Below are 14888 nucleotides of genomic sequence, written 5' to 3'. Positions count from 1 at the left end.
TTTGGCAAATATTTTTGATAAATATCTCAAACTTTTATCTTTTACAAAAACATTCTCTATAGTTGTTGCTCACGTTGTATTACATGATTTTTTATGTTAATTTCAAAGTAGTAATGAAATATTCGGTGAATGTTAAATGGTAATATGTTTATTGATAAAAATAATGAACAATCTGCTCAAGATAACAAAGTCATGTGTTTTGTCTACTTCGCGATGTATGAAATGATGCTTGTTACACTAACTCCAGATCACCACAGCTCTAGTGTTATGGACACTATTTGTTATTATTGTAACAAATATCTAATTAACTTGTAATACAAACTTATGGTTAGTTTTGATATTTTTAAAACTTATGGATATAAATCTTATTTTCTAAAAAAGTGAAATGTATTTTTCAAATAGTATGGGCTGACACACAGTAAAATTTCATCCAAATAATATTTACAAAGAATATTTAGAAATCTATGATCAAACGCTACCTTAAACTACTGTAAAAATACTAAATTAAATCAGAATATAATAATTTTAACCCTCGTGCTCCTTTTTCTAGACGAAAGAAGTATTGAACAAATAAATAAGCGCCATCTGTTTCTTTGTCTGAAATCATGATTTGACGGCACCAATTCTTCCACTTTGACAAATCTCATTGGCTAAAACCACATCGAAAATCAGAGCTCTCTCATTGGTCCACGTTTCGATATGTACATCAACATGTTTAAATTTAAGTAAGAGAATTTTTTTTGTAATCCTCCAACTTAATTTTTTTTAGCATTTTTATTTTTATTTTTTTGTGAGTTTTGACCGGCTCCATCCGTTTTATAAAGAATGATCAATTCTAATTTGACTCTGAATTTAAGAAAAATAAAGAAAATTTTGATTATATAGTTCTAAATTAAAGTTATGTCAAATGTATAAAATTGTGCTTTAATCTTATGGCCTTAAACATATCACGTGAAAAATTATCAAAAAAAAGAAAAATGTCATTCTTTTTAAAACGAAGAAAATATTTATTTTTCTAATCATTTTCCAAGATATCATTCAGATATTTTAATAAAATATCTAAATCGATAATTATTATCTTAATGATGTATTAAGTACATAAAATAAAGTGTGTCGCATAAATTTAGAAAAAATGATTATTATTATTTTTTTTAAAGAAAGAGGTGCTTTAAAAGAGTGGGTAAGTTGTAAGAAGAGAAGACACTTGTCGAGTGGAGCAAGCCCTAAATCAGCGAAGAAGAAGGAGACGACACGCTGCTGCTCTTTCATAGTTTCTCCCTTCCATTTCATCTGCAAGGGTATAATTGTCTCACCACTTCCTATTTTCTTTTGTCTCTATCCTAACAACAAATCATCAATCTTTTTTTCTTGATTTAATAAAGTTGAAAATCTTTGTATTAATATTATTTGATCAAGTATAGATGATGTTAGATGGATGAATTTTGGTTTTTGGGATGGTTAAATCTTGGATCCATTGTATTGAAAGACTGTTTAGTATGTTTTATACTCAATTGAGCTAATACTGATATTGATCTGTTCTGTTTTTTTTGGACTAAAATCTGATTTTTTAGTTATTCAAAAGTTATAGTACTGAAGATTGCATCTTTTTCTAATGGGCATAATCAATTTGGGTATGAAGACCAACAAAGATAGATTGTACTGGATGTTGTTTCATGCCATAAATAAACTCAGACAGTCGAGTATTTTGTTGGATAGATGGATTTACATCTGTTACATCCAATACAATCAAAGAATGTGGTGTAGTAGATGAGCTGCTCTTTTCTTAACTAAAGGTCTCGAATTTTGAGCATGGGTATGGAAAAATACTTGGTAGGGAGCGATTCTATGCTGCCCAAATACGGATTAGTCGAGTAATAGAATTGATGTTTGCTCTTTTCTATCATGAAAAAAAGAAAAACTTAAAACTTGTCAATTCAATTAGTACTGTAATTTGTTAATTTGGTGAATATTATGTCTCCTGAAGCTGTGGGTTTTATTGTGCTTCTTCTTGGATTTGACACCGTTCCGTTTGACCATAGATTTTGAACTTGAAACTTGAAAATTTGAATTTTTGAAGTTGTGTTTGGATGTGCGTTTTGTGAGTGGAAGTCTAGTAATCCAAAAAGTAGTCTGAGCCAGGTTCAAAATCTGATCAAAATTCAGGTCCAAATAGATGTTGTGAAGATGAGTCTTCCAAATTTACATCTAAAGTTTATGGTCAAACACTTCCCAAGAAAAGAAAAAGGTTCCAATGGTCAGCAGCCACTGCTCTACTTTAACTGCTTAAATTTGTACTAATGAGTTTTTTTATTTGATCAGATATTCAAATTCCCTTTTGAGTTCTAGTACCATGGGATCCTACATGAACTTCAAGAACATTACTGACAAGCCACAGGCGGAGAGCAACGGGGGGAAGTCAGTTGGTAATGGTGATATCCCTTTGGCTAGGCAATCTTCCATATACTCGTTGACGTTTGATGAGCTTCAAACTACATTTAGTGGACTTGGAAAAGATTTTGGATCAATAAACATGGAGGAACTGTTGAAAAGCATTTGGACAGCTGAAGAGTCTCAAGCTGCGACATCTTCTACTGGGGGAGGAGAAGATGGGATTGCACCTGTAGGAAATCTACAGAGGCAAGGTTCTTTGACATTACCTCGGACACTAAGTCAGAAAACTGTTGATGAAGTATGGAGAAACTTTCAAAAAGAAACTACGGTATGTACCCCAGACGGAAGTGAAACTGGGAAATCAAACTTTGGGCAGAGGCAATCTACCTTGGGAGAAATGACATTGGAGGAGTTTCTGGTGAAAGCAGGTGTAGTTAGAGAAGATATGCAATCTACTTCAAACTCAAGTGGTATTACATTTAACAATGGTTTAAGTCAACAGAACAACAACAATGGTTTCAACATAGCATTTCAGCAACCAACTCAAAACAATGGACTGTTGATTAATCAAATAGCAGCCAATAACATGTTGAATGTGGTTGGTGCCACGGCCTCACAGCAACAACAACCTCAGCAGCAACAGCCTCTTTTCCCCAAGCAAACAACAGTGGCGTTTGCATCTCCTATGCAGTTATCAAATAATGGTCACCTGGCTAGCCCACGAACAAGGGCTCCTGCTGTTGGAATGTCCAGTCCTTCTGTAAATGCTAGTATGGCTCAAGGCGGAGTTATGGGGAAGACAGGATTTCATAATGGAGTTTCACCAGCAAAAGTAGGATCCCCTGGAAACGATTTTATTGCAAGGAGCAATGTGGATACATCGTCTCTTTCACCTTCCCCCTATGCATTTAGTGAAGGTGGAAGGGGAAGGAGATCTGGTAGTTCTTTGGAAAAAGTTGTGGAGCGAAGGCGTAGGAGGATGATTAAGAACAGAGAATCTGCAGCTAGATCAAGGGCTCGGAAGCAGGTGAACTCATATGTTGAGCTATTATCTGATGATTTACAATATTTTCTTGTGCTTCTGATTCTTGAGGACCATTACATTCATAGGATTTACTCTAAACTTCTAATTTATATGACACTTGGTCAACAACTTTGTATAACGAAAATGCCTAATGCAATTTTGAGTAAAAGAGCTGAAGATTTTGACAGCATTATCTTGGTGTTTAATGTAGACTTCCTTGTCAAAATCTTATTTAATTACTCTTAGAGCTATCAATGCCTGATAAATTTTCGAACATTATTATATCTGTTTGAAACAGCTCCCTTGTATGCTTTATCAAGCTGATAATCTTAATAACAAGCCCTGAAAAAGCTGATAGTGTTAATGTATTAATTAGTTTGATTGGCAAAACAAATAATACATTGAGTGTGGTTTGGATTTGTTTTTGTTTCTTTACTACAAGAGTAGGGGATTTTGAGTGTGAGAAAGAGGAAGCAGTTGGTTGTAACAAGGTTACAAACTTTGGTTTCCCATCAATAACTACTCGAATTTGTTAAATGTTTATTTTGTGAATGTAATTCTTAGTTGCACCTTCATCTGGGGTATTTCAGGCCTATACTTTAGAGTTGGAAGCTGAAGTGGCAAAGCTAAAAGAAATTAATGAAGAGTTGCGGAAGAAACAGGTATGTGTCAAATGGCTGGAGATCATAAAATTACTGCAATGGCATTATGAAGTGTTCATACTGTAACTTTCACTTTTGATTTTTCGTACAGGCTGAAATTATTGAGAAGCAGAAAAATCAGGTACGGACTTCTTTTAGTACTAATAGTTGGTCTGAAGGAAGAGTTAAAATAATATACATGGCTTACTAATCAACGAAATGAGTAAAACGAGCTATGTTTATGTCATCAATGGATGCACATTCAGGCTGCGAGACAAAAACATGTTTCTCCTATCAGTTAAAGAAGTTTGTTTACTGTCTGGTAGATTGCCAGTGTTGCTAACCATTCCATTCTGTGCAATTGCAGCTAACCGATAAAAGGAATATGACATGTGGATATAAATTAAGATGCTTGAGAAGGACACTGACAGGACCTTGGTAGAAGAATGAGGAGTTGAAGCAAAAACTGCTGAGTACAAAGCTTAGGCAAATAGATAGGTGGATGGGATTGCTAGTTATGATCTGATTCAGATCTACCTTCTTCATATGTGTGGTAATGAGATGGATGGTATACCCATTTATGTACATTATGTAAACGATTTGCTTGTATGAATTCCTGTGTGTACTTTTAATTTGCTTCACACATTTTAGTCATAGAGGCTCTATGCAAGTAGGATGTATCAGTTCCACAGCTATCTATGTAAGAGCGACGTATTTGGAGGTAACTTTTCTCTGTAAAAATAAATAAGATATCTATGAACCAACAATTCTACTTTCTTATTACTCTTGCAAGGCTTGCTTCAACTAAATGCAATCAACTCATCTCGTCTCCAAAATGCTCATGAACATAAATGAATTGTACTCTAGCATTCCTCCTGGATTGTTTATTGTCTTGTACATATCAAGATCACCAGAGAAGTGAAAAAACAAAGCAAATCCATAATGAAATCTATTGTTAAGTACACACCAAGATCACCATTCAACGGATGAGAGAAGCAATCCTCTATCTGTATGCTCTAAATGGCAATAATCATGATTCTGGAGGCCAAACTAAATGAAGAAAAGAAACTTGTGGGCTGGGGTTGCAATATAGTGTCTAGACGAGACAGATGACGTGAAGAACAATTTGCCCATAACTGGCGTTATTACTTTGATCATCACTCTTTCCAATGCGACCTGGCTGAGTGATAGTAAATGCCCTAATCCCAGTTAAAGATCTAGCAGGAACTCTGTATGGTAGGTTAGGACTAATCCTGTCAAGAGAAGGGGGAAATGATATAAGTGAATTTGTAAGCCATCTTGGGTTGGGATATCCATCCAGTTTGCCCCAATTGCAGATGAACGCTGACTTGGCTACTGGATTGGAATGACTCGACTACCTTTGGTTTTGGTAGACTCAGAAAAAAATTTCCTCTCGAGCTTGTTATATCTGCTACCAAGTCATCAAGGAGAAGAAAGTTGCCTTTCTTGTAATTGCCGGTGAAGTATGTATGTAATCCATCGATTTGAGTTCTCCTTTAACATACTTGAGCACTCTTGAGGGTTTCAGGACTGGCATTTCTAGCTCCTGGGGTACTGATAGACAAGACCTTCTGCTACACTCCTTGCCCTTGCATGCCCGAAAAGCTTGCTCACAATAGCCAGTGCAAACTGTATCGCTGTAGCAAGTCCCTGGCTTGTGATGAGTTTACCATCGATAACTACCTGAGCATCATTTACCCCGTCTTTGAGCTTGTCTAAGACAGCAGGATGTGCAGTGGCTTTCTTGTCCTGTTAAAGGAAGTGCGTAAATTTAACTTCTTCTCTCAAAATTAAGGCATTCAAATAGCTAACATCATACCTTTATTAACCCCTGTTTCTGCAAGACTGCAGGTGATGAGCAGATTGCACCAAATATTCTTCCAGCTGACTCTTGTTCCTTAAGCAACTTCTTCAGAATTTTCGACTTGTGCAGCCGTTCAGCCGCGGCAGTTCCTCCCTAGCGAATAAGAACCAATTAATTATCAGAGCAAGTGACGAACCTACAAAAGTCATCTCACTTATGAGTTGGTAATAGGTACATTTGCCTAAAATTTTTGGAGAACTCGTGGAAATGCTGGTTAAATAAAAGGACTTAGCCTCACCGGGAGGATAATCAAGTCAAATATGGAGTCAGAAGTAGCATTTATCAACTTGTCTGCAACAATTTTTGTACCACTTGATGCCAAAACCTGTGCTGATTTTTCCACTGAAGCCACCACAACATTCACCTTTGCTCGTCTTAGAATGTCTATCAAGGTAACCACTTCAATTTCTTCAGACCCGTTGGCTATTGGAATTAGAACCTACAAAATTGTGAAGATGGAGCACATTGACATGTCGTGCGAAATAAATTATTCACAGGAAAACATCATTAATCCTAGGACACAAGTACAATCTCCAATCAAGTCAGACAAGCAACAGTGTGTAATTGTTCCTAAAAATAAATATCAAGAACAAATTTCATGTATGCCCCCTAGCGTACATAACATTCGCAACAAACCTTGCACAAAGTCAAAAACAAGTCTCACATTAACCAGAGTCACTTGCTAGACATATTCACCTACAAGGTAATAACTGAAGCAGTACCAGCATCAGAGCTGCAAGGCAACACTAATAACTAATAACCCAAGGTGGGAAGAAAAGAATAAAGAAACCATTTCCTGAATTCCTAACAATGGAAGATGACCACTGACACTGAGATGTTTATAGCAGAGCATTAAAAACATGAATTTGCATGCATAACGATGAATGGATAAGCACCAAATAAGAAAAATGCACATTCATTAAGACCCTTAAACAGTTCCTTCGACATTATGCACAAGATAAAGAACTCATAGGGGTGAGCACATTGTTACTGAAATTAATTCTGTAATTACAGTTTAAGTTCCAGCTATATAAAACAAAAAACAAGGAAGGCTTACTTGGGGGGTGCGATCAAGAGACCATCCAACTTCATTGAATTCTTGTCTCTTTGGGTCATCACCTGCAGGATTCATCAACTACACAAATGTACAGAAGTTTTATGAGAACAATCTAAGTATAACAAACAACCCAATCAGATAAACGATGTAAGTCAGATACAAACAAATCAAAGGCCAAATAACAATGAAGTGTTCACAAAAGATTTTTCACAAATGCCAGTTGTGCACAACCCCTCTGAAATTAAGTTGAATCCTGTTCAATTGAACTTGTAAACTGAGTCAAGAAACAACTTTCTCTTAACACCCTTTTCAAATTTGATCCTAGCAAGTCAATGCTGGAAGCAATGGGGAAACCACCAATGAGTTGCATTTCTTTGTTAAACATGTCCTCACAACCTAACTAGCAATAGTTCATGATCGAATTGGTTCCAGTACCTCAGCCCATTACGAACTAGATAGAATGATGACACAACTAAATAGCGACCCATGAGTGATCTAGTTACCAGTCAGCTCAGTTTTGATATTTTTCTTAAAAAATTATATGTGAAGAAGGAGGTCTAGAACTAGAAGTTAAGTAAAGAATTTAAGAATATCAATAATTTATTCACTCACCAAGAGTTCTCCAATTTCTCTGGCAACAGGCTCGCCAAACAGCTGCTCCACTAAACATATGGCAAACTCAAATGAAGTGCCAGGACCACGACTTGTTGTTAGCTCTCCAGAGACTTGTGTGTTAGTTTTCACCGCCCGGAAGGAAGAAATTTTGTCTATAAATGCAGGATGACAAGTGGTCTTGATAGTCACTGCATCAATTAACCAAACCAGGAAAGAAGAAACAGTGCAGAAAGCAAACTCTATAAACTAAATGCAATAGTCACCTGTTTCCTCTTAAGAAGACCCCAAGGCAAAAGAGCGACTGCTGGAGCAGCACATATGGCACCATAAAGTCGCTTCTCCTCAGCTTGCCTGCTTGTGATCTTCTGGAGAACTTCACAGTCTCTTAAACGAGCAGAACCTGGCATTCCTCCCTATATCAAGTCTATACATCAGTTATTAAATTTCCACCTATGACATTGAAACAGATAGAACTGTGATGAAATAACTGTAAGCTAATTTATCAGAGATACAAAATACAAAGTCTATGTAGAGATAGAAAAATCCCTACAAGGACGAAAATGCATCCATAGAACAGCGTGAAGCCTATCAATCACTGAATCAGTTGAATCATTGTATCCCTGTGCTGGCACTTCTTTAACAGTTGAATCAGTTCCAAGCTCATCCATCAATTGTAACAATGCAGCCTCAACTAATTTGAGTTTCATTTCACTGGATGGGAAGGACCATTACTACCATGAAATCTAGACTCTTTAAACACACTACTTAAGTACAACCCAATTGCATGTTTTTACAGAGCATTTTAACCAACTCTGTAGCTTAACATGGCATCTCTGAGTTGCATTGTGTTTTGGTAATTCTTGAAGTTGCCAAGTAAACGATATATTGAAGCGGAGAAAGGATATGAGTAGTAATTAAGTAGTGGAGCCAGTATAAACTTTCAGAAAAATGCATTTCACGTGAATCTTCACAGCTTGTAACAGATACATATATGACGGATATTTCATTTGACAGATCAGATGATATCAACAATACTAAGGAAAGCTAATACTAACCGGCAATGCAACAAGATCAAATATTTCGGTGGAACAAGCAGAGATGAAAGTATCAGCAACTAGCCTAGTGCCTCCATATGCTTCAACCTCCAACTGCTTCTCTACTGATGCCACTGTTACCTCTGCACCAGCCCGGCGCAGAACATCAGCCAATATTACAGCTTCCATTTCTTCTGTGCCAAACCCAATTGGCACTAGAACCTATAAACACCTCAAAAGTGAAAAGAAAAGGCAAAACTCACTGAACCTCTATAGTCTATACTAATATCCATTGAAATTAAATAAATGATAATCAAGCAATCAGCTTACATGTATTTATACTGCACTAATTTTTTTTCAAGTTCCTAATGCAAATCTTCAATTTTACATATGAAGCAAATGAATAAACAAACAAAAAAGACGGAACATAGAGAATGAGACGCTTCACCTTTTTGGGAGGTGCGGAAGCGGCAGTAGTAGTTATGGGGTCTATTCTAGGAGCTGCAGAGAGGGTTTTAGCTGATTTTGAACAGGGTTTTTTCTTATCTGGTGAATTTATCTTCAGAGGGGCTGCAAATTTGACAGACGAAAGTCTTAGAGAAATAGGACTGAAGTAGAAAATTGGAGACTTGGCAGTGGAGACTGAGAACAATGGAGATATGGACTTCATTGTTACTGGTAACAATTACGATTCTAGTTACCGGAGATAATGCACTAGTCGCCGGCCGGCATGTGTATGACGTCGGAAATACAAGAATCTGGGTGAGATTAATCGGATAATGTCACGAATTACAAAAAAAAATAAAAATAAAATGCTTAAATATCCGCGCCTCTTGAAAATTGATTTTACATTATCTTTTTATTTTATTAATGATTTTTATTTATTTTTACATGTTTTTGGGTTCGGGTTCTTCTTGAGTTGTATAATGATGGGATTATTAGGTCACTTTGTCTTTGTGGTGGTGATTTATTTAGTAACTTCTAAAATATTTCCGTACCTACATTGTTATTAGAACTAGTGTCACAATATATTGTGGGAGAAAAAAATGCTTGCCGAGTCCAAAATCCACCAATGTGATTTATGAGCTAATACAATTTAATTATTAATAATGCACGATTAAAATGTATATAGCTTAAAGAGAAGTGTTGATTATACTATAAACAACTTACCACTCCACATTATTGTGGATTGCCTCGCTTGCTTCTTTTAGTCAGATGAAAGGTGCATCATCACCTTACTTAACAAAGAGGTTATACAAAAGAGCACCGCTTCCCCGTGAAAGATGATCCACTGTCCTAAAACTTTTACTTTATTGGTCTAGCTCTTGACTCATGTGACACCACTAAGAATTAGTTTTATGCTCAACAAGGACTAGCATAGTAAAAATGGTGAAATATACATCCAAGAGGAACATCATCCTTGTGCAGAAAATGACAAGAACTCCCCCAAGATAATGGCAATAATACTGTACTATCTCATTTGACGTGAAAGAACTTCGCACCGTTGCACCAACAGACCTCAAACAGCCCTTTGATGTTAGATCAATTATTGCTCGCGTTCTCGATGGAAGTGAATTTGATGAATTCAAGAAACTGTATGGCACTGTGAGGCCCTTTTATTCCTTAACAGATCACAGCTGTCTCTCATTTATTTTTCAGTTATTCATTCATTTGGTTTCTGAGCGCACTCGTTGATAAATACAGACACTTGTGACTGGATTTGGAAGAATCTGTGGACAGCCAGTAGGGATCCTTGGAAACAATGGGATACTGTTTATGGAATCTGCTCAGAAAGGAGCACACTTTATTGAATTGTGTACTCAACGTAACATTCCTCTGATCTTCCTTCAGAATATTACTGGATTTATGGTAAGCATTTTTTTTCTCCTCATGTGATATAATTGTTTGATACAAACTTGCTTTAATCAATTGCTATTGCCTATAACAAGGGGGGGAAAGCAAGTAAACTCAATCCAACCAACTCTAGTTCCTTATGACAAGTGGTTGTACAGTCATGTGAAATAACTACTTATTGATATTCCATAGATGGATATTTTGATGGTACATAATGAAACACTTCATGATGAATCTTGCAAGGCTTTAGCAAAATTTGAACAAGGATTCATCAAAATTATCTGTTTCTCTTACATGACCTGTCATGTTTATATTCCAACTATACAGAAATTTCCACCAGATAAAATAAAGAAATTCAGAATTCTCACAGCATCAGCAACTGAAAAAAAGACTTGAATGGAAACTTGACTTGTCAGTATGAGAAGATAAGAAGTTAGCTGAAGTGACGATTAAAGAAAATTATTTTTCCCAGATATTAATTAGCCTCTCAACTGTTGGCAGAAAACCAAACAGTACCACTAGTCCCCTGTGCTTTTAGCATATGACAGAAAGCAGATTTCTGTGTTTATTTTATCTATTTTCTCCCTAGGTTGTCTAAAATCCATTGTTGGCATAGTACAACTTATACTATTCTAGACTTAGTGTCTTGACTTCTTATAGTGCTGACAAAATCGGCCTGATAGAAACATCCATAAGTAGGAAAATAAGAGAATGCGACGAGCTGGAAAGAACTTTTATTATCATTTAACATAACAAAGAAACAGCTAGAATAGTAGATAAAGGAATCCTCAAGACTACCACTAGATGGAAATGAAGACCTAAGCACAAGTCAATTGAAAGGCCACCCACAAAGATGTCAAAAACATCAAAGCATGAAATCAACGAAGGGCTAAGTCATTGCTATTCAGAATTACCAGAAAATGCATGATAGCTTTAGGTATTAGGTCTTCATTTTTCTTCCTGACAATGTCACAGTATGACCTCAATACCAGTTTTGTGATGGCAATTACAACAGTCCACTGATCTGAATGAGGCCTCAAGATACTTGGGGGCTTCAAGCAAAACATATAGAGATATCATGTTTGATTTTATCACCAACGTAATCCATAAAGAAATCAACGTAATTCAGGATCACTGAATTGTTTGCTAATGAAATCGTCTTCTATAAATGGACGATTGTCCGACTCACCAAATATTGATGATATTCTCCAACTTGAACCGACATTTGATCCTAATGAAGATATATGTCAGCAATGGCTTTGGCAATAAGATACAGCAAAAAATATTTTCTAAAGATAATAAGGAGTCCAGAAAAATGAAATGAATTGATAAGCAGCAACAGAAAAGTTCACGGTGCTTGTCGAATTAAAGAGTACCATAAGTTACATGAGGAAGGACCTTTTCATAAAGCAGTATTTGCATTCCTTAGATACAATATTCATTCCTTGTCAATAAGATATTTTACTAGTCAAAATAACTAATAACTCGTGTATTTTCATGTAACAAACATGTGGCATAACTAAAAAACATCATGTATCACCAGATGGATAAACACCTGACACTATAGTTTTCTTGACCACTGGAGCAAGCCGAACAACCTGTTCCCAGTCAAGAACACTAGTAAATGCAAATAATTTAAGTTTCTTACTACTAGATATTTGAAAGCTGTGTGATGTCAATCAGGGAGACGATGAAGAAACCAAACATTGAGATGATGAAGCAGAAAGGCCAACCTGATAAGGGATAAAACCACCAACTGATCTGGCAAGGATAGCATGTGATATTAGACTGCTTTCTGAGGTTGCACTTTTCTAGATCTACTCCATTCTGTAGCAATGTATAAGCAAAAAATTAACATCAGTATGATATAATTTGCAAGACTATTTGCACAAGTCTGTGAAACAGCAAATGTAGCATTTAATTTCTGCCTCAGATTTGGTGCAGCAATCCTAGACGGTTTGACCTGCTGTAATGCCATCTCATGAGCTTTATTCCCACATGATGTGTATTTATGCAAATCATCTGCAACAGAAAAAATAATTAAGTTGATCAATATAAAATATTAACAGCAAAAGATTCATAAGAAATTTAGTGATTTGCTATAGCAATTCACAACTTATCTTGGCAAGAAAGGAATCAAGTTCTAGCTAAATATTTCAAAAATATCGATCAACTCAATAAACTTGATCAAAGATGCAAATGTGTGTTGTATTTAGGTATAAGCAAAAACCAAATAAAACACCCAATATTTTGACATACATCCATCTCAATAATGTGTCCAATCATTACTTCTGAAGGTTCCAGTATATCACGCAAAAAAATTCCTAACCTCATGCTTGCACTTTCTCAAGATTGGAAACCATTGCAACTCACATTGACCATACATTGAAGGCTCATCTACAAAGGAATCATTCAAGTTAGAACATCAATTATAAGAATGCATTACCGGAATAAAAAGGTACTCAACAATGGCCTACTTTAACCAGCCCAAATTATATTAATTTATTCAGCTTTTCTTTTTTCTTGGACGAGGGTTTTTGTATAGGGAAAACTACCGGTTCAATATAAAACAGAGTTTAACCACCAACTTTGTCAGTTGAGTTGCCCTGGAAGTAGAAGCCTAGTAACAAAATAGAGCTTCGTTAAAGCCAATAATTAACCTCAACTAGATTTTCCAAAGAAGAGGTGCTCCCGAGCTGCTTTAGTGATCGTGAACATGACCTTGAAGGACATATGTCCCATCCAGGTAGCTTCAGAGCTTCCTGAAGTACAGAAGAGGGCGCAGTTGTTTAGTAAGATAATCAACGTCCAGCAAGATAAACAAGGAAAGATCATCTATATAATAGCGTTACTTCTTATTTCAGGCAATTAAACTCTCACATTCAACTGAAAATGCAACTGATGTGTCTGATCTAGCTTGTACTAAAATGCTCAGCTTCACAAGCTTGACACTGACCACCAACATTAGGTACATCATACTCCAGAAGCAATACTCACCAGCTTATACAAGAAACGTCATGATCAATGACCATTTTACATTATGACCAAGACTTCAAATATCGTCATCTTCATCATGCATGAAGCAAATGAAAAATGTTGTATGCACATGGTTAGTGTTCCAAGCCTTTAACATGTGACAATCTGATTAAAGTATCCATGTCCTTAACCATCCCACAAATATGTATCAACAACCTACTCAGTGTAATACCACAGATAGGATTTGGGAGGGTATGCATACCTTACCCTTACCTTTGTGGGTACAAAGGTTGTTTCCAATAGACCCTCCGCTCAAAAGAAATGTTTACGAAGCAAAGATTGAAAGAAAAATACGACAAATATCTATTGAGAAAAAGGATGTATAATGAGTTAATAATGACTAAGGCAAAGCTAATATATGATATAATTATTCAAAGAACTACATTCAATAGATTTAGCAACTCCCAAAGTTATTACTGCTTGTTGAATAACCAGGTAAACCCAATTTGCAAGTTGTGACCCATGATAGTACCAACGTCCCAGATGCATTTTCAATACAACAACATACCCGGTTTCATTCTATGATTAAAATGAGAAAAGGCTAAGAAAGCTCCCAAATTCGTTACGAAAAATATTGAGCATGATACATGACAACTTTATCAGTAAACCATCCGCCACAGACCAATAAAAATGTTCTGAGCATTTAGAATGACCAAGTCAGAAGACTAAAAATCCAATAAGCTTAATTTACTGACTAAAAAAATCTTTCCCTTAGAACTGCCCCATATAAATTTTGCAAATTCATCAACCTAAGTTACCACAATATAAAAATAAAGAAAGAAGCCCAGGAAGAGTTTATTACCTTGAACAAATTTAACTTTCTGCAATAAGTATCTGATGCTCCATCAGCACGAGTAGATACGATAACTAGCATTATATAATGCTCGAGACTATCAGCAGTACATCTGTGAAGAAACTGCCTCTCGCTCAGTGAATGTTCCTATAGAAAATTCCAATATGTAAGTGAATTTTGAGATGCATGCATAACATTCAAGCTGGTATGGGAAACCAACTGTTATTATTTAGCTAGTGCAATGTTGGTTAAAAAACACCAATGGCAATGCACAATAACTTGCGTGTTTTGAGACCATCTAGAATGCAGATTGTGAATTTCTTTTTAATTCTTCTGTTATATTTAACCATAATTTCAGAAGGTTCAACATTTATATATATACATACAAAATTTTAAAAATACCTTAGATATACCGTGTAATTTAATAATCAATTCTCATCTCCGAATATGGAAGATGCAATAGTAGAAGCATTTTAGAGAACTATTTAATGACACACCCTTGATGTAATATTTATTTAATGTGGAGTCCACAAAAACTAACCGTAAATAATGGATATT

General features: G+C 35.8%; 2 protein-coding genes and 1 long non-coding RNA gene across 8 annotated transcripts; 2 read left to right on the top strand and 1 right to left on the bottom strand.

Moving 5' to 3' along the window:
* The first annotated feature begins 1128 nt into the window (after positions 1-1128).
* On the top strand, positions 1129-4839 carry LOC101263766 (ABSCISIC ACID-INSENSITIVE 5-like protein 7). Its single transcript, XM_004230730.5, has 5 exons — positions 1129-1298; positions 2320-3418; positions 4006-4077; positions 4169-4198; positions 4424-4839. Exons 2-5 carry the CDS (start codon positions 2351-2353, stop codon positions 4496-4498), a joined length of 1245 nt encoding a protein of 414 aa, XP_004230778.1. The 5' UTR covers positions 1129-1298; positions 2320-2350; the 3' UTR covers positions 4499-4839.
* Positions 4840-4904: 65 nt separating this feature from the next.
* On the bottom strand, positions 4905-12510 carry LOC101263255 (protein DJ-1 homolog C). 6 transcript variants are annotated; one of them, XM_019211874.3, is made up of 11 exons: positions 12465-12510; positions 12235-12328; positions 11691-11732; positions 11416-11553; positions 8669-8869; positions 7877-8026; positions 7611-7790; positions 6999-7076; positions 6180-6380; positions 5897-6034; positions 4905-5826 (listed from the first exon to the last, which is right to left on the bottom strand). In XM_019211874.3, exons 3-11 carry the CDS (start codon positions 11724-11726, stop codon positions 5617-5619), a joined length of 1332 nt encoding a protein of 443 aa, XP_019067419.1. In that variant the 5' UTR covers positions 11727-11732; positions 12235-12328; positions 12465-12510; the 3' UTR covers positions 4905-5616. The 6 variants fall into 6 exon arrangements, with proteins under 6 accessions (XP_019067419.1, XP_069146309.1, XP_069146311.1 ...); XM_069290208.1 differs by lacking the exon at positions 12465-12510 and adding an exon at positions 12430-12443; XM_069290210.1 differs by lacking the exons at positions 11416-11553; positions 11691-11732; positions 12235-12328; positions 12465-12510 and adding exons at positions 9096-9217; positions 9349-9488 and having other exon boundaries at positions 7877-8037.
* Positions 10111-12403, top strand: LOC101259685 (uncharacterized). Its single transcript, XR_003244492.2, has 3 exons — positions 10111-10252; positions 10352-10516; positions 12185-12403. It is a non-coding gene; the product is annotated as an uncharacterized lncRNA (long non-coding RNA).
* Positions 12511-14888: the final 2378 nt, after the last annotated feature.

Source organism: Solanum lycopersicum, chromosome 1, assembly GCF_036512215.1.
Source record: "Solanum lycopersicum chromosome 1, SLM_r2.1".
Taxonomy (NCBI): domain Eukaryota; kingdom Viridiplantae; phylum Streptophyta; class Magnoliopsida; order Solanales; family Solanaceae; genus Solanum; species Solanum lycopersicum.
Note: the sequence above shows the minus strand (reverse complement) of the source record. Positions and strands in the feature narration are given on the sequence as shown.

What these genes read in the sequence shown, in the direction of transcription:
- LOC101263766 (XM_004230730.5), top strand. Translation starts at nt 2,351, where the DNA reads ATGGGATCCTACATGAACTTCAAGAACATTACTGACAAGCCACAGGCG. An exon ending in GATCAAGGGCTCGGAAGCAG is followed by an intron (nt 3,419 to 4,005) that starts GTGAACTCATAT and finishes GGGGTATTTCAG; the next exon opens with GCCTATACTTTAGAGTTGGA. An exon ending in AAGAGTTGCGGAAGAAACAG is followed by an intron (nt 4,078 to 4,168) that starts GTATGTGTCAAA and finishes TTTTTCGTACAG; the next exon opens with GCTGAAATTATTGAGAAGCA.
- LOC101263255 (XM_004230728.5), bottom strand. Translation starts at nt 9,317, where the DNA reads ATGAAGTCCATATCTCCATTGTTCTCAGTCTCCACTGCCAAGTCTCCA. An exon ending in GTCTTCTTAAGAGGAAACAG is followed by an intron (nt 7,791 to 7,876) that starts GTGACTATTGCA and finishes GTGACTATCAAG; the next exon opens with ACCACTTGTCATCCTGCATT. An exon ending in CTCTTGATCGCACCCCCCAA is followed by an intron (nt 6,381 to 6,998) that starts GTAAGCCTTCCT and finishes ACAATTTTGTAG; the next exon opens with GTTCTAATTCCAATAGCCAA.